General features: G+C 38.1%; 1 protein-coding gene across 1 annotated transcript in view; it reads right to left on the reverse strand.

Annotated features, from left to right (window-relative positions):
• Nucleotides 1–4,764: 4,764 nt before the first annotated feature.
• CLIC4 (chloride intracellular channel 4) overlaps nt 4,765–26,029 on the reverse strand; it is a 71,400-nt gene continuing 50,135 nt past the window's right edge. The window contains exons 4-6 of the mRNA XM_025856439.2: nt 21,450–21,556; nt 8,992–9,173; nt 4,765–8,234 (exon numbers count right to left, since the gene is read on the reverse strand). Of these exons, the coding sequence (XP_025712224.1) occupies nt 8,070–8,234; nt 8,992–9,173; nt 21,450–21,556 (454 nt within the window). The 3' untranslated portion in view covers nt 4,765–8,069. The remainder of the gene's footprint in view (nt 8,235–8,991; nt 9,174–21,449; nt 21,557–26,029) is intronic.

Consider the following 26,029-nt stretch of genomic DNA (forward strand, 5'->3'; position numbering starts at 1 on the left):
TTTTTAACTTGTCCTATCCTTCGTTCCTTTAGCCCTCTTGTGCTTTCTTTGGGATTCACTGGATTTTTTTTTAACTCCTTTCCCCTTGAAGCTTAGATTTTTAAGTTATTTGTTCTTGTAATTATCATAATAGCTACCCTAGACATTGCAATATTTATTATAGTTTTCTTAAATTAGTACTTCTACCACTTGCCAAATAAAGATCCTACAAGTACTTAACTCTTCACTTTCCTACTACACTTACACCAGTTATATATTCATAATACATAACTACCGTTATATATTCCACATTATCTATTTTCCTCCGTATTTTACTTCTGTAAGCCAGTTACACGTTCCACAAAATGTACTTCCACAGAATATGTAAATGTTTACTTCCACAGAAATATACAACAGTGCATGTCTTCAAGACATTATTGTTGCTGTTTAATCAATATGCTTTTACATTTGCCTACAGATTTTATCTTTGCCATTGCTTTTTATTCTCCCTTCTGATTCTGTACCTCAATCTGGGGGTCATTTTCCTTTGGGCTGAAGTACTTCCTTCGGTATCTTTCGTAGCACCAGTTTGCTAGTGCCGAATTGTTTTTGTCTGTCGGAAAATGCCCTTTTTGACTTAGCTCGTGAGAGTACTTTCCCTAAGTATGGAATTCTCAATTGGTAAGGTTTTATTTATTTTATTTTATTTATTTATTTGACAGAGAGAGACACAGCGAGAGAGGGAACACAAGCAGGGGGAGTGGGAGACGGAGAAGCAGGCTTCCCGCTGAGCAGGGAGCCGGATGCGGGGCTCGATCCCAGGACCCTGGGATCACGACCTGAGCCGAAGGCAGACGCTTAACGACTGAGCCACCCAGGCAGCCCAGGTTTTTTCTTTTCTTTTTAGCAGTTTAAAGATTCCCCTGTCTTCTGGCTTCCAGTCTTTGCTGAAAAGTCAACCATTAGTTTTATTGTTACTCCTTCAAAGGTTATGGGTCATTCTTTTCTGGATGTCTTTAGGATTTTCTCTCTTTGGTTTTCAGCAGTTTGACTATGACATTCTTAGATGTGGTCCGTTTTTATTCCATATGGAGTTTGCTGAGGCTTATGAATCTGTGGTTTGATGTCAACAGTTTTGAGAAAATTCTCACCCATTATTTCACTAAATACTGCTTCTGCCCCATTTTGTTTGTCTGCGACTTTAGTTACACATATCTTTATATTGTGTTCCTTGTCTCCTATGCTTTTCTTGGAGATTGTTTTGTTTTTGCATTCTTTTTACTGTCTTTCCTTCAGTTTGGATTTTTTCTGTTGACCTACCTTCAAGTACTAATCCTGTCTTCTGCTGTGTCCATCTTGCTGTTAAGCCCATAAGATGGAATAATTTCAGATTTGTGCTTTTCAGCTATTTAAAAAAAAGCTTAAGGCATAATTTACAAACTGTAGAATTCACCCATTTTAGGTGAACACAATTAAATGGTTTATAGAAAAGTCTTTTCTTTTTCCTTTTTCCTTCTTAAGAATATATTTTGGAAAGGGGTGCCTGGGTGGCTCATTCAGTTAAACATCTGATTTTGGTTCAGATCATGATCTCAGGGTCCTGGGATCAAGCCCCATGTTGGGGTCCACGCTCAGTGAGGAGTCTGCTTCTCCATCTCTCTTTCCCTCTCCCCCAGCCCCTCCCCCCTCTCATGCTCTCTCTCGCTCTCAATCTTTTTTTTTTAAAGGAATATATTTTGGATGACATTTAAATTGAATTTTAATTCAAACACAAAGGAAATCCACATCACTAATTTTGCCAATTAACCTGTCAGTATACTGATTATCCAAAACTTCAGCATGGCAGAGCTGCCTCCATGCAATTTTTAAAAATTGAGATATATACCATAAAATTCAACCTTATAAAGTACACAGTTCAGGGGCGCCTGGGTGGCTCAGATGGTTAAGTGTCTGCCTTCAGCTCAGGTCATTGTCTCCAGGTCCTGGGATCGAGCCCCACATTGGGCTCCCTGCTTAGCAGGGAGTCTGCTTCTCCCTCTTCCTCTGCCTCTCCCCACTGCTCCTGCTGTCTCAAATGAATAAAAAATTCTTTAAAAAAAAAAAGTACACAATTCAGTGGTTTTTTTGTATTTTAGTATTCACCAAGTTGAACAACCATCACCATTACTTAGTTCTGGAGCATTTTCATCACCCCAAGAAGGAACCACATACTCACCAGCAGTCACTCCCCATTCTTTCCTCCCCCAACTCCTGGCAACCCACCAATTTGTCAGTCTCTATAAGATTTCCCTATTCTGGAAATTTCATATAAATGGAATCATATGCAGCCTTTTGCAATTGGCTTCTTTCACTGAGCATGTTTTCAAGCTTCTTGTATTGTACCTTGTGTCTGTACTTTTTTATGGCTGAATAGTATCCCATTATATGCATATATGGAAAGATTTTTATTTCTTTTACCCATTCATCTGTTGACATCTGGGTTGCTTCCACTTTTTTTGGCTACTGTAACAGTGAAATGAGCATCCATGTACAAGATGTGTGGACAAAGTTTTATGTCTCCTGGTTATAAACCTAAGAGTGGAATCGCTGGGTCATATGACTCCTCTATGTTTAACTTTTTGAAGAACTGCTAGACTTGGTTTTCCCATGTGGCTGCACCATTTTACATTCCCACCAGCAATGTTTGAGAGTTCTGATTTCTCCACATCACTGCCCACATTTAATAATTGTCTTCTTGGGCGCCTGGGTGGCTCAGTTGGTTAAGCGACTGCCTTCAGCTCAGGTCATGATCCTGGAGTCCCTGGATCGAGTCCCACATCGGGCTCCCTCCTCCGCAGAGTCTGTTTCTCCCTCTGACCCTCCCCCCTCTTATGTGCTCTCTCTCATTCTGTCTCAAATAAATAAATAAAATCTTAAAAAAAAAATTGTCTTCTTGATAGCCATACTAGACAGGGTTTTTTTGTGTGTGTGTGGTATGTTAAGCTTCTTTTATGTGTCTATTGGCCATCTGTGTATCTTCTTTGAAGACGTATCTATTCAAATCTTTGCTCATTTATTATTCAGTTATAATAATTCTTTATGTATTCTGGACACTAGACCCTTATCTATAATCCATATTTAGAACAGATCCATCATCCCAAAATGATCCCTTATGCTTGTTAGCAATTCCCACTCCTGCCCCCAGTGCCAGGCAACCATTATGCTGCTTTCTGTGTGTTTTGGGTAAACTCCTGCTAATGAAATCTTGTCTCCTAAATACGGTGAGATTATGGGACATTTCATTCTGCCTTTTGGAAGCCCTGGGCTTAGCTTCTAGGATGCCATGTACAGCTCTGGAATTCAGCAGATGTCCTGTGAGAAAACCAGTCATGTATTTGGGGTCCCCAGGTTTCCAGTGTGCCCTGTAACCAAGAGTCTTGTGATTTTCTTTTCCCCAGCAGAGCCCCTCTGCATGGGCCAAACCCAATCCTCAGTCTCGGGCCTAGAATCAGCAAATGCCCCCCAGGGAAGAAAACGGCCAAACCACCAGTCCACCTCAGAAAGCCTTCCTTCTCTGAAATTCCAATTCATTTAGTCCTTACTGCTTCCAGTTTTCTGAAATAAAATAAAAATATTATTTTGGTGTTTTTGTTAGTTGCAGTATGACTGTTGTGTTGCTATGACCTACTATATCCTACCCATCAATTACTGTAAACTTTTAAGTCTTTATAACTTGTCAGGCAAGTTTCCTAGGTTTCCCTCCCTTCTCCAAATATATATGGGCTATAGAGGGGCATAATTCTTCCATATGAATTTTTAAAATGCATTTGTCTAGTTCTGTCTCTCTCACACACACACACACATACACACACTTGAGATTTTGTTGAAAAACCTATTGAATTTATAAATTACTTGAGACAGAATTAAAACTCTTAATTAAGAGTCTTAAGCTCCCTATCCATGAACATGGTATACCTATCCATTGAGCAAATTTCTATTAGGTCCTTTGATAATATTTTGCACTTTTCTTATAAAGGAATTGCATTTTTTATTAGATTTGGTCTAAGATTAAGAGATTAATAAAAAGATTAGTTTATCCTTTAAAGCATTTTATTTTTTAGAATAGGTAATATGTTACAAATTTCTCAAAGCTCAAAAAGTATAAATTGACAATTTCCCACTCATTTCCCTCAGTCACCCAGGTTTTGTCCAGAAGAAATGTCATCCAATGTTACTAGCTTATTAATTTTAATATGGTTAATATTAGTATAATTATATTTTCTCAATATTTTACCTAGTAATCTGGCTGAATTTTTTTATTATTTCTGACAGGTTATTTTGGATTTCCTTTATGTATATGCATCATCTGCAAAGAGCAACCATTTGGTCACTTCTTTTCCATTCCCTATTCTTTCTAAGGATTTTACTGCATTGACTAGGATGCTTCTAATAAAGTAGCTGTAAAAAGTAGCTGAATAATAGCTGTGACAGAAGGCAATCCAGTCTTATTCCTGGCTTTAATGGAAGGGCTTTTGTTTCATATTTACATATGAAATTTGCTCTAAGTTCTTGGCAGATGGCTTTTCAGGTTAAAAAATTTTTGCCTTTGGCCCTACTTTGCTAAGAATGAGAATCATGAAAGTTTTTATCAAATTATTTTATGCACCTACTGAGATGACTATATGATTTTTTCCCCTTTAATCTATTAAATGTGTTGAGTCACCCACTCATGGAAAAAAGTAGTCTCAAGTAAAACACTTTTACCCCAGGTTGTTATTTATTTTCATGATGGGGGAAAAAAGAACCTTTTATGATAGTGAAAATATACTTTATTTTTTTAATACAATAGCTGCCAGCAATATACTGGTTCTAGAGAGAGAAAAGAAAATACAAGCATTCTATAATAAGCTTTCATTTGCCTTTTCAAGCAATTCTAAAGAAAATACTCCAATTCTGTTCAACATTAAGACTTAGGGAGTTGAAATTTTTTCCATGATAAAAATATAATTTCGACAGCCCTGATCTTGATCATTTGTAAAAGATGGAATAAAAAAAAAAGCCCATTTAGTATATCAATAATGAATGCTTCCTTCTCTCAATCAAATACTGATTATAACCAGTGTAAGAAAATGGTTAATCGATGAAATGTGTATCAAAATGTTTATGAAAAAATACATTGCTATTTCTTCTCATTTTTTACCTTGTAGATATTTCTTAAATGGATATTCTAAATGTACAGAAACAAAAGCTATCTACATAACTCTGGAAAGATCCAAAACTCAACCGATGTTAAAATGCCTAAATTCTAGAGTTGATCAACTTAGTGAAGAATAAATGTCAGAAATCTCTTAATTGTACACAGATTGCTCAAGAGTTTAAAACTATTGTGTAAGCTGAGTTATCAAGAAATCAAACCTAATATGATTTTCACCACAAAAGTCAATGCTCTTAATAAAAGACAGCAGAGGGGTATAGAAAATCTGCACCTACATTTAAAAAAAAAAAAGTTTTATCAACTGAAATAGTAAAGAGCTTTCCAACTGTTGAACACAAAACTTTCTCAGAATTCCTTGGAAAACAGTGAGAGTTTCCATTCAGACTCTAATCTTGGTGAGGTGGAACAGAAGGGGTTTACATAAAGGGGGAAATGATTTAGTAGTTATAGAAATAGTATCAGATGATCTGCATTATGTCAGTTCATAAACTACACGAACTGCCATGAAAACTTCTATGCCCTAAAATCTCCCAAGATTTTAAGCTATGATCTTTCCACAAGTATAAATGGGAGGAAAAAAATCATGTTCTGGGATCATCCTTTTTCCTAGCTTTTGTCCATTTGCCAATCTCAATTTCATCTATCTTCCCTGATAAAGTAATAATAAGATCTGTCTTTCTACATCAAAATTGTAACAGACAGACCTGCCTTCCTTGGACATCTAGACAAACAGCCAAGTACAATCATGGGATAAATTTTAAAAAGACAATGAAGAGAATAAATATCCAAAGTGAAAGTAGTTCACGACTGAATTTCAGAATGTGGTTTTCATCCCTCTATTTTGAGAAATGTACCTCCGTCCTCATTAGCCCCTCTATTCTGCACCACTTAGTCCCCTGCTCACTGGAAAGAACAGACCCTTCTCTTGAATCTTTTTCATATTTTGAGAGCCAGGAGGCGAGGTTCAGTATCACCTGAATGCCAAGTTACTACTATTTTAAAAGGAGGTGGAAAGTGGTGATGGCTGCCTGTGTCCTGGAGCACAAGTGACATTTTCTCCCACCGAAGCTACTGCTATAGAACTTCCCAGCGATAACCTGAGTGCTTTTCTTGCAACCAGGTAAGTCATCATCCAATATTTAATTAAAGGTGGGTGCCCAAACTTTTGATCTGCAATAAGGAGTTCTAAGAAAGGCAAGGCAAAGAAACCTCCCTGAGCCAAATGGATACAATATGGAGCTTATCTTTCTATACCAAGCTAATTACTGACTGATAGGTTAAAAAATGCAGTATACGCTTATAAAAATCAGGCTGCTTCCCTAATGCCAGTGATTACTAAATGTTAACACACCAAACGGGGGAAAACATTGCCATTTTAAAGCAATAACGTAAATTTCCAAAAACAGCCTAGGAGAAATAGCACTTCTTAAACAAGTTACATATAAAAAATTACCAAAAATGTATGATAGTTACAACTATGGTCTTTGGAGCAGTAGTACTTAGTCCATTTTTTTAAAATGAATAAATACGTAGCAAACTTTTATTTTTATCCAGTTCATCCTCCCTTGTTAGAGCACAAATCATTCCTGGTTTAGGACTTCAATTTTTAAAAAAAAAACAAACATGCAGAGTGCTATTCCTCAACGTGGCTTTAGAAAAATTTAATTGAAGGAAGTACAATGATTGAGATTAGGCAAAACTGCAGTAAATACGTACTCACCATAACAACTATAATTTAGTTCCAAAGGAGTGAACCATGCTCTACCCAAAGTTTAAGAGTCAACGGGGGTTGAATGGGGAAGCTGGTGATGGCTGTTTTATCTTGTTTTTAATATATGATGGAAAAGGCATTCTTTAGATTATCCATATTAATTAAATATGCTTCAGAAACAAAATTCTCCTTGACATTTTGACAAACCCACCCTACATTCCTTAGGTTATTATCTGTGAATTTTTACATTACAAGTCATACTGCTATCGCTAAATCAACTAATCAGTTTATGTAGTGTTACTCAAAAGATCTACAGACGCAGCAAGGTCTACGCTTACCTAAAAAGGAGCTTTTTAAAATAAAGGAGGAAAGCAATAAGATTCCAAATGAATGGCACTGGGCAAAATACACACAAAAAGCAACACATTCAGACAGAGTAGCAGGTGCCCATAGGTTTTTCTCAGATAGATAAAATGCTTTGAGGAAGATCTCGAGAATATCATCCCTCTCTCTGAACTTGTAGCTCCTACATAGTGTCAGATGTTATAACTGGTATGAAGGATAAATGCTTTTAGGCAAAAGTAAAAATCCATGTACAAAGTAAAACAGCAAAATCTGTAGTGACTTTCTGTGGAAGGCTCTCTTCACTGGTGGTGACACACCCAGGACAGACTGAATTGAGACAGAGTATTCTGATACAGTAGCAATCCTTTCATATACTCTTACTAAATATTATACAATTCCCCAAATACATAAATATGCCTTGTACCATGCATTGTGCACCAGTTTGGGGCTGACTGATGAAGTCGTGGGTACTATTTTGACAGTTAAACACTGGCCCTCCGAAGTTCTGCCCTCAGTCCACAGGGAACAGACACAACGGGGAGGGCTCCGGAGGGACGGCAATCTGCCTCTAGAGTGAAGGGTGTGGCGGAGTGTCTCGGATTAGAGGAGAAGAGGGTATGGGGCAGGGGAGGGAGAAAGGATAAAGTACTCTAACATAATACTGCTTCGGAGTGTATATTTAAAGATAGCTACTACACCTTGTCTGTCCTTTATCCTAATCTTGAATAACTGCACGTTCATGCAAAATAAAATTTCTACTTTATAGGAACAGGAGCAGTCTGTTAGGAAAAGCATATTCTTAGGGGAAGATGCAAAGACATCACCCTCAGAAGGGATATTTTACTTGGTAAGTCTTTTGGCTACATCACTATAGGCTATTTCAACCTCCTTATCACTGGGACAGGTATTGGTAAACTCATCCCTACTGTGCGCATTAGTTAAGTATCTCCAGATGCCAGTCATTCCTTTTGGAATATCAAAGTTGCGGTATTTTTTGGCCACCACCTGAAATACAAAGAGATCAAAAGTTAACATTTATTTTCCATGACCTGTGAACCAGACTTAATCTCTGATTTTAGGGCAAACTAATTCTGTGAATCTCTGAGAACTGCTTCTATTTGAGAAGAAGCCACCTTCATTCTAACTAGAGTTTTAAATAATGACAAGGACTGCAAAGTACATCTGAACTTCAGTAATTTGACAGGGACCACAAACACCTGCCCTGGTGACCCAGAGAGACAGCCAGGTGTAATCCCCGGGGAAATACTTTAAGGCACACATATGATTTTACATCTCTGTTTCCCTTGGTCTTGATCTTTATCACAACTAGTGTTTACTACTATTCTATTTAGCAGAGTGTCTTACACAATAAATGCTCAGTAAATATTTCTTTGCCTTGTATAGAAATAACCAGGTGATCACACAGCAGAATCTGACAACGTAAGTCAATGTAGCAAACTCCAATTCAAAGTTACCTGCTACATTTTTGAATTTTTATACAGTCACCAAAAAAAAAAAAAAAAAAAAAATTCTTCTTTCTCATATGCCTCAATTTTAAGACATAATTTTCCATTTTGTTAACTCGAGGGTATTCCAACTGTTGCCTAAATAGCTTTAAGTTATACTGTTCGGGGTTCCTAGTCATATACCAGATTAAAAAAAAAATTTTTATAGACAAAGAAAGTGCTATCTTAGTACACAGAGAATACCCGGTCTAATGGTGATGTCACACCACATCCTGCAGGCCTACCTTGACACCTACCTTGACAATGTGCAGTTTGGGAAGCAGGTTGCAATCAGCTAATGTCATTTCATTGCCATCCAGAAATTTACGTGTAGAAAACTTAATGTCCTCCATACTATTCTCATCAATTTCATCAGGGAGGGGAGAATTCAGATATTCATCCAGTTTCTGTAGGGTTTTCAAGAGACCCCTCTCCAATGCTGAAAGAAAGATGGGGATACTGTAAGAAGGAAAACCACCAAAGCCCCGAAGTAGAAGCATTACTCTTTCGGTCAATAACTATTTTATCAACTGCTTACTCTGACACGAAGCACTGTAGAACAGGACAGACAAGGTTCCTGCTCTCCTGAAGCTTATTTACATGGGGCAAGGGATGAGACAAACAGGTACATTTGTTCAGGTAAGTACAGAAATGAGCATGACCGTTTCAGAAACTGGAATCTGTAAAAACTCAATAACTAAATGTCCCACTTACAAACACACTACGGCCCAATACAGTGGATGTTTAAACTAGAAAAATTAGTGAGAAAAGGCAAACCTATTAATTCAAGTCTAGGGAAGAAAATCTTGCCAAGACAGAGATTCTTGCCCTGAATTTTAATGCCTGTTTCCCCGGGAATATTTGGATTTATCACCAAGAAACACGTTAAGATACTCTGATACAGACAATCCAAGCAGAAAGCCTGAAGTTTTTGCACTATCTTGTAATACACTAGAAGTCAAGAATAGCACTATTTTATAAAACACGGAAAACACAGACGTCAGATTAGAGAGTTCAATTTATAAAAGTGAATCAGGGGGCTCTTCACCCCGATAGATTAAGATGTTATGACTGTTCCAATTCAGAGACGAGTGGGACAGAGCCACCCCTGTATATCTGGAAAGTCAAGGTCAGTGACCTTTAGCAGAGGGGGTGGGAATGTTGTTAGATACGGAGTACCAGCAGACCAGTCTTCTGCTATCCCTTATCCTTTACCTTCCCAGGCCGCCTTCACCCCCCACCCCCCGAATGCACAAGCTCACACTGGTGACCACAGTGCTTGGCCATAAAAGAAAGCTACATATCATGAGGTGACAACCAATACAGTTACAAGTTTGAATAAATTTGGTGCCATTAGAGAAAAAGACAGAAGTTTTATATGCTGCATATTAGGTATTTCACCAGATATTAGATATTTCACCAGCAACGTAAGTTATGTCCTAACCCAAAACCTCTTCTTCCAAACTGCTCCCACCCACTCATCCCTTGGCCGCCCCCCTCCCCTGCAGTGCAGACAACAGATGGCAGATAAGGGGCTAGATAAGGGGCTGTGGGTATAAAAAGGATTAAGTGGATTCTGGAGGTACTTAGGCGATAAAAAACAACAAAGCTTGGAAGCAAAACTGAATATGGAAAGAGGGTAGATGTTTTCAACAAAATACAGACCTGAGCCCCTACTACATGCCAACTCTTATTCTAAGCATCGTTAAATTCACTCTTGAACAAAGCAGTTGGAGTTTACATTCTGGGGAGTCGGCATAGTACAGAGAAACAGCCAACAAACGATTCCCAGGGTAAACGCTGGTATCATTTGCTGAAACACTGACCTGCCTAGAGAAGCAAGTTCAGGGGGCGGACAAGAGTTCAGTGCGTGCTGCCTTTGAGGTGAGGTGCCTGTGAGACCTCGGAGTAGGAGCTGGGCTACAGTGTCTGGAACAGTCTGGGCTGGAGCAGTATGGCTGGGAATCCTGAGAACATAAATGAACACCAAAGCCACAGAGGCGAAGGACAGGCGGGGGGCCCAGGGTAGCGCCCTAAGGAACATCATCCGTGGTGTTGTGCGTGGCAGATCAGCCATTTTCGTTGTTATATAGCATTCCACTATATGTGTAAGAAATATTCATCCGTCCTGTTAATGAGGTCTGTGTTGTTTCCGGTTTGAGGCTCATGACTAATCGTGGAACAGACATTCTCGGACATATCTTTTTGGTGCACATTTGTTCATATTCCACTCAAAAATGGAGTTGTGGGTTACGGGGTATACCTGTGTTCAGGTTTAGTAGAAACTGCAATCAACTTGCCAAGTCCAACACAACAAAGAGCAGTGCAGAGACATCCCAGTGACTTCACATCTTCAACACCACTCAGTGCCGTCAGTCTCTCCGGTTTTAGCCATTTGGGGGGATGACAAATTAGGTTTCACAGCTTTTCATATTTACCGACTATTTGGATATCCTCTTTTTGTAAAGTGCCGTTTGTTCATTTTTCATTGTATAGCCTGTCTTATTTGTAGGAGTTCTCTATAAATTACAGATGCAAACCTTTGTGTTTATATGTATCACATATACCTCCATCCTTTCCACTCCCTTAATGGTGACTTTTTATGAACAGAAGTTACTAAACCTAACGTCCAATTAATCTTGTTTCTTCCAAACTTCCAGTGCTTCATCCAGATTAAGAAACCTTACCTACCCCTAAATTATGAGGATATCCTCCATTATCTTCTAGGAGGCGTATAATTTACCATTCACATTTATATCTACAATCCACTTAGAAATGGTTTTTGTGTAGGTATGAGATAGGGGTATTTTCTTGACTCCATATTCTGTTCCATTGTTCTGTCTGTCTATCCTAGTATTAATACCACACTGTTTTAACTACTATCCCTTTGTAAGTCTGGATATCAGGTAATATAAGTCTCTCTTCAAGATTATCTTGGCTATTCTTGGTTCCTCCCATTTCCCTAATAAACTTTAGAATTAGCATGTCAATTTACACACACGCGCACATGCACAGAAAACCAGCTGGGCTTTTCAGTAATTTACAGATTCAACAGAACCCCAACTTGAGAACTGGCATCTTTACAATACTGAAGCTTCCAATCTATCAATACCATTTATTTAAATCTTTAAAACATCTCTTTCAGTATCTTATGTTTCCTGTGTAGAGGCTTTGACCATCTTTTATTGGATTTATTCCTAAATATCTGACTTTTTTTTAATATCTGACATTTTGATGGTGTATTTTTGCATGATTTCTATTGTTTGTTGCTAGCATGTAAAAACACAACTGATTCTTATAATGGCCTCATATCCAGTAACCTTGCTCTTTCATTTTTTTATTCTTACAGTTTATCTGTAGATTCCTTTGGATTTTCTATATACACAATTATATTGCTTAAGAATAATGACAAATTTGGGGCACCTGGGTGGCTCAGTCGGTTAAGCAGCTGCTTCGGCTCAGGTCATGATCCTGGGGATCCTGGGATCGAGCCCCACATCCACCTCCCTGCTCAGCAGAGAGAGCCTGCTTCTCCCTCTCCCTCTGCCTACTTGTGCTCTCTATCTCTCTGTCAAATAAATAAAATCTTTAAAAAAAAAAAAAGAAGAATGACAAATTTGTTCCTTCCTTTACAATTCTCATACCTTTTATTTCTTTTCCTTGCCCTATTGTACTGGCCAAGACCTTCACTACAATGCTGAATAGAAGTGGTGATAGGGAGCACCACTTCCTAGTCCCAGTCTCAAAGGAAATTGAAATTTCACTAGTTCCCTATTACATTTGATATTTGCTATAGCTTTTTTGGTAGATTCTTTCTGCCAAACTAAGGCAGTTCCCTGCTATATCTAGTTTAAGACAAAAAAAAAATATATATATATATCATTTTACCATAAGTATCAAATTTTATCAAGTACTTTTCTGCTTCTATTGAAGTTATTTTTCTCCTTTATGCTATTAATTTATACAGATATTTTAATGTTTAAACAATCTTCTGTTCCTGACTTAAACCCCACTTGGTTGTGTGTATTATCTTTTCTCATACTGCTGGATTAGATATATTTTATTTAGACTTTTGCATCTATGTTTAGGAGAATCTTTTGATGTTCTTGTGTGGTCTGAGTGTCAAGGTTGACCTCAAAAAGCAAGCGGGGAAGTATCTTCCTGTCTTCTGTTCCCTGCAAGACTATGTGCAACACCGGTGTTACTTCTTCCCCAAATGCTTAGAAGAGTGCATTGGTGCAGCTATCTGGATCTGGAATCTCTTTTTATGAAATGGTTTTTAATTACAGATATAAGACTATTCACATTTTATGCCCTCCTATAGTAATTCTGTTACACTATATAGACTTTCTGTAAATTTCACCGACAGTGTTTTCAAATTTGTAAGCATAAAAATTTTCATAATATCCTCTAAAAATCACCTCAACGTAAGATCTGTAACAATCTCCTTTTATTCCTAATATTGGTTATTGTTGCCTTTCTCACTTTTCTGGATTCTTGTCAAGGATTTATCAATTTTATTTATTAGACTAACTTTTAGCCTCACTGACCCTCTGTCATGTTTGTTTCCTATTTCAAGGAAATCTGCTCATTAGTATTTCCTTTCTTCTACTTTCTTGGGTTTAATTTGCTGACCTTTTTCTACCTAAACCCTCGAGGTGGAGACCGTCAGATTGCCAATCTTTTTTTTTTTTTTTTAAAGATTTTATTTATTTATTTGACAGAGAGAGACACAGCGAGAGAGGGAACACAAGCAGCGGGGAGTGGGAGAGGGAAGGAGCAGGCTTCCCGCTGAGCAGGGAGCCCGATGCAGGGCTCGATCCCAGGACCCTGGGATCATGACCTGAGCCAAAGGCAGACGCTTAATGCCTGAGCCACCCAGGTGCCCCTCCAATCTTTTTTTCTAACATAAGCACTTAGAGGTATAAGTTTCCCTCTAAGCACATTGTTAGCCATATCACATAAATTTAGACCTGCTGTCTTTCTTAATTTTATTTTTCTTCAGCCCACAGATTACTAGAAATGTACTGCTAAGTTTTTTTTTTAAAGATTTTATTTATTTATTTGAAAGAGAGAATGAGATATAGAGAGAGAGAGCATGAGGGTCAGAGGGAGAAGGAGACTCCCTGCTGAGCAGGGAGCCCGATGCGGGACTTGATTCCGGGACTCCAGGATCATGACCTGAGCCGAAGGCAGTCGCTTAACCAACTGAGCCACCCAGGCGCCCCTCTGACATAGATTTTAAATTCCACAAGGCATTACTGTTTTATACAAACAGTATTCATTTATACTTTTTTTATACTATATTTATATTTATACTACTTTTTGCTTTCCTTTCTTCTTGCGTCTCTTGGTGTTCATCTGAAATCATTTTCCTTCTGCCTGAAAAACTAAGTATTTCTTTTACTGGGAGTCTACGGAGATAAGAACTCATTTTTTTAAAATGTCTATTTCACCATCACTTATTAAAATTCATAAATAAAAAATTAATGTCTTATTACATTCTTATAGTATTTTTTCAGCTGAAACACTTGGGGAATATATAATAGTAGAATTAATTCTCAGAGCAGCCATGGGACATGGGAAGAGCAGATAATATCCTACTTTAAAGATACAGAAATGAAGGAGAATCTGCCTTATTCTGAACATCAAAGAAAAGAGACCTGACTGACATCTTAGAGAACGTGGGTGTGTTTTGAGCACTTGGAATTGTAAACTGAATGGTAAATTTTAGAGGTTCACGGAAAAGGCAATGAGAAAAAGCTGACCGGTTTAGCAAGTATATGAATCCAGGGCAATAAATATAAATGTCCTACCTTGAGGCAAAAACAAAACATTATTTGGATGTGCTTGCTTTTGCTCTTGAAGAGTATTTCACTACTTAGAGAATTTTAATTCACTTTTAGGTCTCTGAAGAGTTCTTAAGATTGTCTTCTGGATTCTACTGCTTCTATAGAGAATCAGTGCCCACTCCCGCTGCTTTTACCTTGAAGAGCTTTCTCTCTGCCACCTGTAAGATTGTCTGGTTCTCAGCAGGTGCCTATGGTACACACAGGTGTGGTTCTCTTTATATTTATTCTGCTTGGCTTGTGTAATGTTTGACTCCATGGCTTGTTATCTTTCATCGGTTTTGGAAAATTCTTGGCCATTACCTCTAACTATACCTTTGGCTCCGGCTTCCCCTCTCCTCCTGGGACTCCGGTTACACATACATCAACCTCGTTTCATTGTGTTCCACAAGTCTCACACTCTTTCCTCTGTTTTTATTTTTCCTTTTGTCTCTGTGCTTCCATTAGTTATTTCCTTCTGACCTATCTTCCAGTTGTCATCGTCTAATCTGTTCGATTCATACACTGAATTCATAATTTCAGAGATTGTATTTTTAAATTCTAGAACTTCCATTTGGTTTTTTATAATGTCCAGTTCTTAGCTGAAATTTCCCACGTTGTTATTCTACCTCTGAATATCTATAATAAAGTTAAAGTCAGTATCTGATAACAGAGTACCTTGTAGTTTTTACTATGTTTTAAAAATATGTATTAGTGGAGTGCCTGGGTGGCTCAGTCGGTTAAGTGTCCAACACTTGATTTCAGCTCAGGTCATGATCTCAGGGTTGTGAGATGGAGCCCTTTGTTGGGCTCCATGCTGGGTGTGGAGCCTGCTTGAGATTCTCTCTCTCCCTTTGCCCCTCCCCACCCCTCCCCGCTCGTACTGTCTCTTAAAAAAAAAAAAAAAAGAAGTATTAGTTATGTTCAGTATCTTAATATTAGCACTGTTAGATTTTTAGAGCTGTTAAATTTTTAAACTCAGGGCTGGTTTATATTAAACTAAAAGTCTACTAAGTCATGAACCTCTTCCTTCTAATTCTTGTTATTAAGTCAATGCATTATTCTTGCTTCCCCAGCTGCACTCTATTTTCTTTGAAGGTAAAGTCTGTCTTGTGCTTCCTCTGTATATCCCCTAAAATTCGTGGCATTCTACCCAAGCACAAATTAAACATCTGATCAACATCTGCCACAGACTGAGAAAGGCCAATAATTAAATATAAAAGTTTGGAGTTTCTTAAATGTGTGGAGAAGGTTCAAAAGGAGACCAGGTGAACATGTAGAATAGACACTTTTAAAGTCAGATGAATGGAGATATTTGTATCTGACTGTTACATCTTTGTGGGAAGCTGAAAAGGAGGTAGGAACTACATATTGCTATAGAACATAAGAGCCATTTTAAAATGTAAAGAAAAATTGGTAAAATTTTTTACTTAGGTAAATATCAAACAAACTGGAATATATGTCTGTCAAGTGACAGATGACAAGATCAAGATCAAAGAACTACCTCTTTTATTAATAAAAGGTTACTCTAGCCATAGCCAGGATCAAACTAATTTCTTAGAGAAAACAGTTAAGCAGGAGGACACTGGAGCCCAGTAAACTAAAGCTGAGGAATTGAGTTCAACTGCAACTAAGGAGTGACAAGGAATCAAGCCATTTAAAATAAAAGGTCAAAAATACAAAAGCAATAGATATAACCTTTCACTGATTACATACAAGGTACTGATCATGCACATAGTCATAAAATGTTGAATTTATAAATTGACAAGAGAATGAAATGTGGGAAATAGCTTGGTTAGTAAGGAGTCCAGGGCAGGACAGAAAACTTTCCATGGTTGTACTTAAAAGGGGGTGGGGGGTGGGGGGTGGCGAGAATGAGGGGGCAGTAAATCTCAGGACTGTGAAAGAACCAACTTAAAGATTCCATATGCTTCCTATCAAAATCTGTGAATACAAGGGCGCCTGGCTGGCTAGGTCGTTAGGCGTCTGCCTTCGGCTCGGGTCATGATCCCAGGGTCCTGGGATCGAGCCCATCCCTCTCCCACTCCCCCTGCTTGTGTTCCCTCTCTCGCTGTGTCTCTCTCTATCAAATAAATAAAATCTTTTTTAAAAAATCAGTGAATACAGAATAAATACACAGATATAAGACAGATAATAAGGACTTATTCTTTGATCAGATTACAATGAACAGAGCCATAGCCTCTACCAAAGATAATACTGTCTGAAGTCAAACACTGAAACAAAGTCTCAAATGGCACTTGAGGGGTATGGCAAGTTTATGATCTTCAACCTGCTCTAAATTCATCCTTTTCCTGAATTAGTTTTCAAATATATCCAATAGAAAAAATAAAGTATTCTAAATTTACAAGGTTTGAAACATACGATGCGTATAATCCTAGATGTAACACAAAGGCTAAAATTAAGAATCTGGTAAACATTAAAATTACTTTCTTTCTACAATTTTGGACCTGCAATGGAGCTGAATTGCTGTACCTCGCTAGAACGTTAATGATTTTTCATTAAGAATCTCAGAATAACGGGTATAGTAATGCAAAGAATGGTGAATTAGTTTCATTCAATTTTTATGTAACAACACGAGGAAGGCCAACAAAACAAAGAAAGACAGAGATGCCAAGAGGTATTAAAGAGCATCATTCAATAAACATAATGAAGTTTTGAAGACACACCACAAAGGAATCTGGTTAAGATCAAGAAAATGCCAAGACTAACCACTAGAAGGCAGTAGCAAGCTATGAGAAAGGAGGCCCTTGTCTTACCACTACCATTCCCTAACACCCCTGCTGTGGTAATGCTGGTATCTCTAAGAAGGTATTTGAAAAGCTCTCCAAAAAAATTAGTACTTAATTGTAATAGAGTCCATCTGATTAGTTTTAAATTAATTCTGAAAATCAAAACAACTTTTTTTTGCCTATGAAACTACAGCAAAATTTTAAAACTCACTCTCTCACACACACACACTCACACACACACACACACACACACACTCATACACCCATGCCAAGGTCAGAAGTATGGGGAAATGAATACTTTCACATTAGTGGGAATATAAACTGGTGTAGACTTTTGAGAAACAAAACCTTTTGACCTATTCGGAATCTAGCACAAGGACATTCCCTGGCAGCATTGTTTGTCACAATAAAAAAACTTCAGACAATCCAGATGGCTATCAACAGGGAAACAGTTAAATAAAAATCCATATTATGGAACATTAAGTGATATTTCTAAAAAATAAGGTAGATCTATATTCTGATATGGAAGGACTTCTACCACATAATATGTGAAAAGAACGGATGGCAGAATGTAAATATACACATAAATACACACTCATATACAATGTCTGCAAAATTCCATAGAAAAAAGGGATGAATATTAACTGTTTGGGAAGAGCTCAAATGAGGTTAAGGGGCACTGAAATTTTATTAAATTTATTTCTAAACTATTTTAACTTTTTCAACAAGCATACATTACTCAATTACTTGTATAATTTGAGTAAATGCAAGACAGAAAGCATTAAATTTAACATGACCATATTTGCTGTAGGAAAAGAATACAATTCACAGTGAAGAAAACCAAAATTATGAGCCCTTACAAGGATAAAACTGTATTTTAAAGCTACTGCTAATCTCAATAAAGGGTAATCTTACGCAAACAATTTTTAAAGGCCAATAGAAAATAGGGAGAGGTTAGGAGTATTTAAAAGATGACTGGGCACCCAGGTGGCTCAGTTGGTTAAGCCTCTGCCTTCAGCTCAGGTCATGATCCCAGGCTCATGGGATCGAGTCCCACATCGGGCTCCCTGCTCACTGAGGAGCCTGCTTCTCCCTCTCCCGCTTCCCCTGCTCGTGCTCTTTCTTTCTCTCAAATAAATAAATAAAATCTGGGGGTGCCTAGGTGGCTCAGTCGGTGAGGCATCTGCCTTCGCTCAGGTCATGATGCCGGGGTCCTGGAATCGAGCCCCACGTCAGGCTCCCCGCTCCACAGGGAGTCTGCTCCTCCCTCTGCTCCCCTGCTTGTGCCATCTCTCTCACACACAAATAAATTTTTTTTTTAAAAAACGGAGTATTTAAAGATGACAAAATACACATTTAAGTTCCATAGCTACAATGATGAACAACCATCCTCTGATTCCAAACACCTCCACAGAGAGAGAGAAAAAAAAGGAAGGGAGAACGGCAGGGAGGGAATTCTGAATAAAAAGGAACTAATTAGAACCTATAGATTCCTTGCCTCCACTTAAAAATAGGAATTTGGACATTATGAAATATGCCTTAGGACATATAATGGCAGATTTCATCACTGCTAAATTCACTGAGCTCTTAAGAATATTATAAATACCAACACACTAATAAATTATCTATTAGTTACACTTGGGAGCTTAATAATTTATATAAATTAATGAAATCACAGAAGTGAAAAAAAAAGCAGATCTGGGACAAGTCATATCTAACCCATTCCCTTTTATAAAAGGAATTACCTATTAATTTCTTTTAATGCTTCAAAAGATTACACAAACTTACTCCCAATCAGCTTTGGGCATGTTACCAAAAGAATTCATTCATTCTTTGTTTTTCTTTCTCCCTCCCTCCCTCCCTCTCTCTCTCTACCGTATTTCCCTTTATTTTATTCTTTAAACCCTATTTGTTTATTTTGTACCCCATCTAAGCACTGACCCTTCTCTTTCACTGGCCCAATACCACAGCATCTAGGCATCTAATTCCTTACTTAGAATTATGTCTTAAAATTGTCCAAACATACTGAATTTTGTAAAATATTTCATAGGCTGGTAAGACTAATCAAAACCTTGCCTACTCTGATTTACCATGTAAAATGACAAATCCATCTCTTTGTAAGCGGTTTATAATAAAGTTTGGGGGAAGAAGGAGCTGGAACACTCATTTCCAAGGCTGATTTAAGGCATTTTATTGCACTAAACTTCAACAAATCTACCTACACTCAGTAAGCTCCAAAGTGATTTGGAATATTGTTTTCTAGAGCCTCCTGGCAGTGACAGGCCCTACGGGGAAAGTTGCTTGGCAACTGGAATTTTTATTTACCAACAGGTAATTTACTATAAAGCCTTCTAAGTTATACACTGTGTGATCCATCATATTGTTTGTCCCTATTGGTTATAATATTCTAAGGACAGTGAGCGTAGGTGGCTACTTAAGACAGTAATAAACTGATAGGAAAAAATAGAATACAAAGTTATACTTAAATGAGTCGCTTCCTCCCCTGTTCTCTCCCCTCTATCTCATCCCCAAAGCAATTGTTTGGTTTTGTTCTTTGTGGGTTTTTTTTTTTTTTAAGCAAACATATTTTATTCCTCTCTCCTCCCCACCAAGTGTCAAAAGAAATTCAACCACCCTCCAGCTTCCAAAACTACACAGAGAAATAAAAACATTATGAATTCAACTCAGAGGGTTCAGGAACTATGGGCAAGAGCATCTGGATATAAAAGGATGATTTTGTGAAAAGAAGTCACCTGCAGGAAGGCAGGGTATGACAGAAAGGATACTGTCTGCGGATAGAAGGGGCTCCATCGTAACTGTTTGTTTAGCGTATGAAATGCTTAGACTGAAACATCAGTCAGGGAAAAAAGCCAATTACTTAGGAAAGTTGTCCCCAAACCAAGGCAGCTACTGGAACACACTGAAGAGCTGTAAGCCAGGCTTGGACACTACGGCTTTTTCCTTCTTCCCTCTGCTGCAGAAAAACATCACATGCAGCGAATACTATCCCAGAAACCCTTGAAATTCAATACTAGATTATAAAATGCCGCAATTTTAAAATTTAATAATTAAAAAAATACTAACCTGAATAGCTTGGAACTCTGCCCACTGCAATCACATAAGGAAATCGGCAAGTGTTTCCATTTTTTAAAAGATGTTTATTCTTGCTTAACCAGCACTGATAATTTTTTTCCCTTTGGTTTTCTTGTTCATCTGCGGCCATAAACGTCTACCCAAAGGAACCGCACCCAAGCCACCAAACTGTCCAAAACCAGGATGGATCAAAGGGTCTTTAGGAGCTGGCATTCTTGTTACTGTAATTACTTTTAATTAAACACTAATGTTCTCTCTAGAGAGTTTTACTCAGAACGATGCTTAACATCTCAAAGAGAAGAAAAATTACTGAATGGTGTAGTTGAGACAAGGTTCATTAAACAGACCTCTTTCAAAGAGGCCTCCCTTCACCATACATAAGTTCGGTAAACGAAATAGTAAGATGGGGTCCTTTAACAAATAGAAGAAAGAGTTTGTATCTGCACTACCCTAAACAATTCTCATATGAAAACAGGACTTGAAACTAAAATCCCATTTTAGGATGCAGAGAAATTAGGAAACTGGGGAGTATAAATGCTCTGTTGGAGTAACTCCCGAAATTGCTCTTTAAGGATAATTATCACAAAAATCCACCCAGGCTGATTTTAGGCTACCAGAACCCAACAATAAACAAAAGATTTAGTAGTAATTTAAATGAAGTTGTATCAATCTATTCCAAACCACCACAACCACACCATTCATTGTTTCTGATGCACCATTAATTCTGTCTAGCTCCCCCTTCATGAAAACCATTCATTCAGTAAACACTGTGTCATACAACTACCATATGCTAGGCATTGTCCCACTAGCTTGAAACAGGAAAATAGCAATTTAAGGACTTACCCTGGTTTATCACCAAATCTCTAATCAACTTTGAAAGCCAGTTTTTAATACTTAATGGGAAGGTCTGGACTCCAAAATATTTATTTGAAATCACTGTCATAACAGGATTTTTGGATTTATTTGGGGGTTTTTTGGTTTGTTTATCTCCAGTGGTAATCTAATCATTTGGGTTTTTTGTTTTGTTTTGTTTTGTTTTTTTACCTTCATTAGCCTCTGGCCTTGAATTCTTGATATATGCAGAGAATTTGGCAAAGATGTCCATTCCGGCAGTATTTGATTCTGGGTGTTTTGGTGAAAGCTTCAAGTACCTAGGGGGGAAAAGTGAGAATGGATAATAGATACTCCAAAGATACATTAGCATACGTTCTCTCCATCAACAAACCACTGTGCTAGCAGTTACTAGACATCTTTTAACAGTTATTACTCTAAGAAATGCCATCATCTGTTTTCTATGATATTTTTAAGATGTGTTTTTTTCCTTAGGAAACAAAGCTCTGCAGTGTTTTTGTTCGCATATTAATATTCTTGGCAGCCAAAGGGCATCTGCACTCCACCTCCATTTTATAAATTAGGATGCTGGGGAAACAGTCTACTTGTTCAGAGGCATGTGCCAAGCCAATGGGCATCTTAGAAAGAGAAGTCTGGAGCAGCACTGTCCAAAAGAACTTTCTGTAATGATGAAAATATTCTGTATCTGAATTTCCAATATGGTAACCATTAGTGAAGTGTGGCTGGCTATCTGAAATCAATGAACTGGTGTTATATAAAGTTAAAAATTCACTTCCACCATCGCACTAACCACATTTCAACTATACAGCTTTCTCGAAACAGAAAAGCCAACCAGATCCTTGGTATGTGCCGTGCACCGAAGCACCCGGTGCGGCAGTACCACAGAACCCGGACGGCAGGGACAAGCAGGCAACCCGGTCATCCGCAGTAGTTTAAGGACAAAAACAGCAGGAAGCAGATCACTCACTTCGATCCCACACTTGGGATTTCCCAGGACCCCCCATGGACTAGATTTTTTTTTTTTAAAGATTTTATTTATTTATTTGAGAGAGAGAGAATGAGAGATAGAGAGCACGAGAGGGAAGAGGGTCAGAGGGAGAAGTAGACTCCCCGCCGAGCGGGGAGTCCGACGCGGGACTCGATCCTGGGACTCCAGGATCATGACCTGAGCCGAAGGCAGTCGCTTAACCAACTGAGCCATCCAGGCACCCATCATGGACTAGATATTGTAAGGGTGGGACTGAGCACCGGAACAATAAGAGGTTGGGAATTTTGCTAACAAGTGCTCTCACAAAGTTTATCTGCTTTGAAAACGGACATTCATGACACACAGCTTTTTTTTTTTTTCAACCACACAAATGTGTATTTTATATATTTAAATTCCAAACACACATACTCAGTGTCTATTTTTTCCTCAAATTGGGAAATACATGTGAGAAGGTTCAGCTCCTCCCTCTTCCCTTCAGCAGAGAGCTACACCCACTGGGAGTTGGCTCCACAGGAATTCCGTCCATTAGCACCATTTTAGGGAAGACTCATCCGCTTAAAGGCCCTGTAAAATTTCACTGGAAACTGGGCTTGGGGCAGTTAAGACTCTGGGGGAAAAAAAATCTTACATTAAACTAGTAATTTATATTTCTTCATATATTTTAGGATGCTGTCTTGTCACTTCCTTAAAAATGAAGGTGTATTTTTAGAAAGAAATTTAGTTCAGTTGCAAGCTGTAGTGTCCTGTTAGCTTTTTTAGTCATATTTTTTTTACATGTGCAATTCTGAATTCAAGGAGAGAGAGATCTAAAAAACTGGACATAGGAGATTATAAAATACCTACTGAATACATACATGCTCAATTTATCTTCCCTTTTAATACCTCCCAATTTTTAAGCTTAAAGATTTCTCTTTTAAACAAAAATATTTAACATAATGAATTTTTCGGTGAACAATTATAGTAAGTGAATTTCATGAGGTTATATATTATACTATATTAATCATATATAGTTATATGTATATATATATACATTTTTTTTTCCCTTTTTTCCTCTTAACTACAGAAAACTTTATCCTTTTTTCCCCCTGCCTGGGCTAAAAGAGTTAATTCCAGGTTCAACATCCCTGAATTCCCCTTGACTATAAAAACAACCAGCCTCCAGTTTAAATGTTTTTACTGCTTGTAATACAGTAACTTCATTGACTCATTCCAAACAAAAAACAGCACAAGGAACATTAAGTGCCTCTTCAATACATCTATGTCTTCCTCTAGCCAAGTTTCCAAAATTATTCTTTTCCCCGACCAATATTTAGCTGTACCTACTTTTTCTAATGAAGTAAGGCTTGAAGGTAGGATTAAACTGCAGATCATTTATACGTTCATTGTTCACATATATTCACTTATTCTAACTATTAAGGGTCTACCCTATGTCAGGCTTATACTAAGTGCAGAGGTTGTACACTTAGATGAGCAATTAGAAGCATATTTACTAGAGACCTATTTTAATGAACAGGTAAGAAGAAGGATTTGCAATTGGCATAGCCTTATCCATATGAAAACAGATGCTATCACAATTCTTAAAAACAAAACAAAAAACAAACCAGTGTTCTTTAAAGCAGGTTAAACAGGCCCTATTCTTCTCCAAGACAAACCATTAAACTTGTACTATTAATTTAATGCATACAATACTAGAACTACAAGAGACCATTCACCTCAAGCTCTCGTTTTGCCTAAAAGGAAATTATATTCCAGAAAGCTTATATACTTGGGCCCCCAAAATCCCTAGACTAGTTAAAAGTATTGCCAAACTACAACACAGGTTTCCTGTCCCCAAATCAAGTGTTGTTTTTGTTTTACTACAGATCAGTTTCTCTCTGAAAGATAAATCAAATTCTAAACCAAGAGGTCCTCAATCAGGTGCCAGCTTATTTTGCATTCCCCCAAACACTGGATTTTAATAATTCATCATTATTCACTTTCCCAAATAGCCTGATAAAGCAAAACTTTTCAAAGACTGAGAGCCTCGATTCAACATTTGACAAAAGGCAGGCAAATAATCAATGAAAGGATATGTGTCAACAACGTCGTGGGCACAAGCGTGCAGACTTCCCGATCCGTCCTTTATTCTGTATTACATCACAGACTATTAATGCTAAGGCCTAGCTAAGAATATTTCCATCCTTTTAGGAAAGATCTCAGACATTTTCTTTCTCATGTGAATATAAGAATAAAGTCTGATTACACAACCCATTAAGTTACCCTTGTAAATTCAACTTTCATTGTATTTCACTTAAAAAAAAAAAAAAAAAGGTTTACGAACTCTTTATAGGGCTCTTCTCCAAAACTAACTTCCCCTACCCTTCTATCCTTTCATCAGTAAGGGAGCCACGCACACAGGTCTGCTTCAGTTAAAAATCCAAGTTTCAAAGCTCTTTGTGGGCAAAGTACTCCCTCCATTCAAGCAAGGGGAATTAAATATATATTTATAAATACTTTCCCCAGAGGAGAAAATAAAGTTTCTTCTTTCTATGTATACTGGCCACACAAACCAGCAAAAGCTCCTTGCTTTAAGCTCTTCGCTGCTCTCTAGATTCTGAACTCTGGAACAAGCAGTTGCCTGTATTTACCTCTGTCATGACTGAATCAGAAGTGCTCTCACAAAAACACTATGTTCTCGGTATCATCAAATGCCAAAAACATGTTATTAGAAATGCTAGATTCGGGCGCCTGGGTGGCTCAGTCGTTAAGCATCTGCCTTCAGCTCAGGTCGTGATCCCGGGGTCCTGGGATCGAGCCTCGCATCGGGCTCCCCGCTCAGCGGGAAGCCTGCTTCTCCCTCTGCCGCTGCCTCTCTTACCTTCTGTCTCCCATGAATAAATAATTTAAAAATAAAAAAAAAAAAAAAAGAAATGCTAGATTCTGGTCTGCTAGCTTGTGCAACTCCTCTGCCTTTTCTCTTCATCCAGTCTAGAAACAAGAAGGCTCTCAATCAGGGTGTGAGGAGGATCAGCAGGAGTTAAGGACCCAAAGACCTCCTTGTCCTCGAGGGGAAAGGGAGAGAGCCAGGATGGTCCCTGAATGACCTAGAACACAGGAGAGGGAAAGGAATGCCCGTGGCAGTCCTGGAAAGAACTTCCTCCTGCTATTCCTCTGGACAGAGGCTCTCCTGTCCCTCAGCATGTCACATCAGGGGCTGCAGAGCCCAGTCAGGGGAAGGCACTCCCAATCTAAACATGCTGTTCCAATGCACAGAAATAAAAACTCATCAGGGGGCACCTGGGTGGCTCAGTCGGTTAAGCGTTTGACTCTTGATTTTGGCTCAGGCTCTGTGCTCGGCGGGGAGTCTGCTTGAGATTCTCTCTCTCTGCCCCTCCCCCCCACTTGCATGCACACACAGGCATGCACTCTCTCAGAAAGAAAGAAAAGAAAAGAAAAGAAAAGAAAAGAAAAGAAAAGAAAAGAAAAGAAAAGAAAAGAAAGAAAGAAAGAAAGAAAGAAAGAAAGAGAAAGAAAGAAAGAAAAAGAAAAGAAAGAAAAACTCATCAGAAGTTAAGCCTCACCTATTTCTTAAAAAGGATTCATTAAATTTAGTTTGACAGCCCCCTTCAGTCCCACTTGCTCATCACAGGAAACTCTCTTTGATTTCTCTCCTGCCTTTCCTCCAAGCTTGAGCCAGCCTGCAATTTTACACTCACTTAAAGCACAATTCCAATTAAAAGACTTACATGTCACCTCTTTTGTAAAAGTCAAACTCAACAAAATGAAAAACAGGAGGAGGAAAATA

This window comes from Callorhinus ursinus, unplaced genomic scaffold (genome assembly GCF_003265705.2).
Source record: "Callorhinus ursinus isolate GAN/ISIS: 27379988/994484 unplaced genomic scaffold, GSC_fseal_2.0 scaffold18, whole genome shotgun sequence".
NCBI lineage: Eukaryota > Metazoa > Chordata > Mammalia > Carnivora > Otariidae > Callorhinus > Callorhinus ursinus.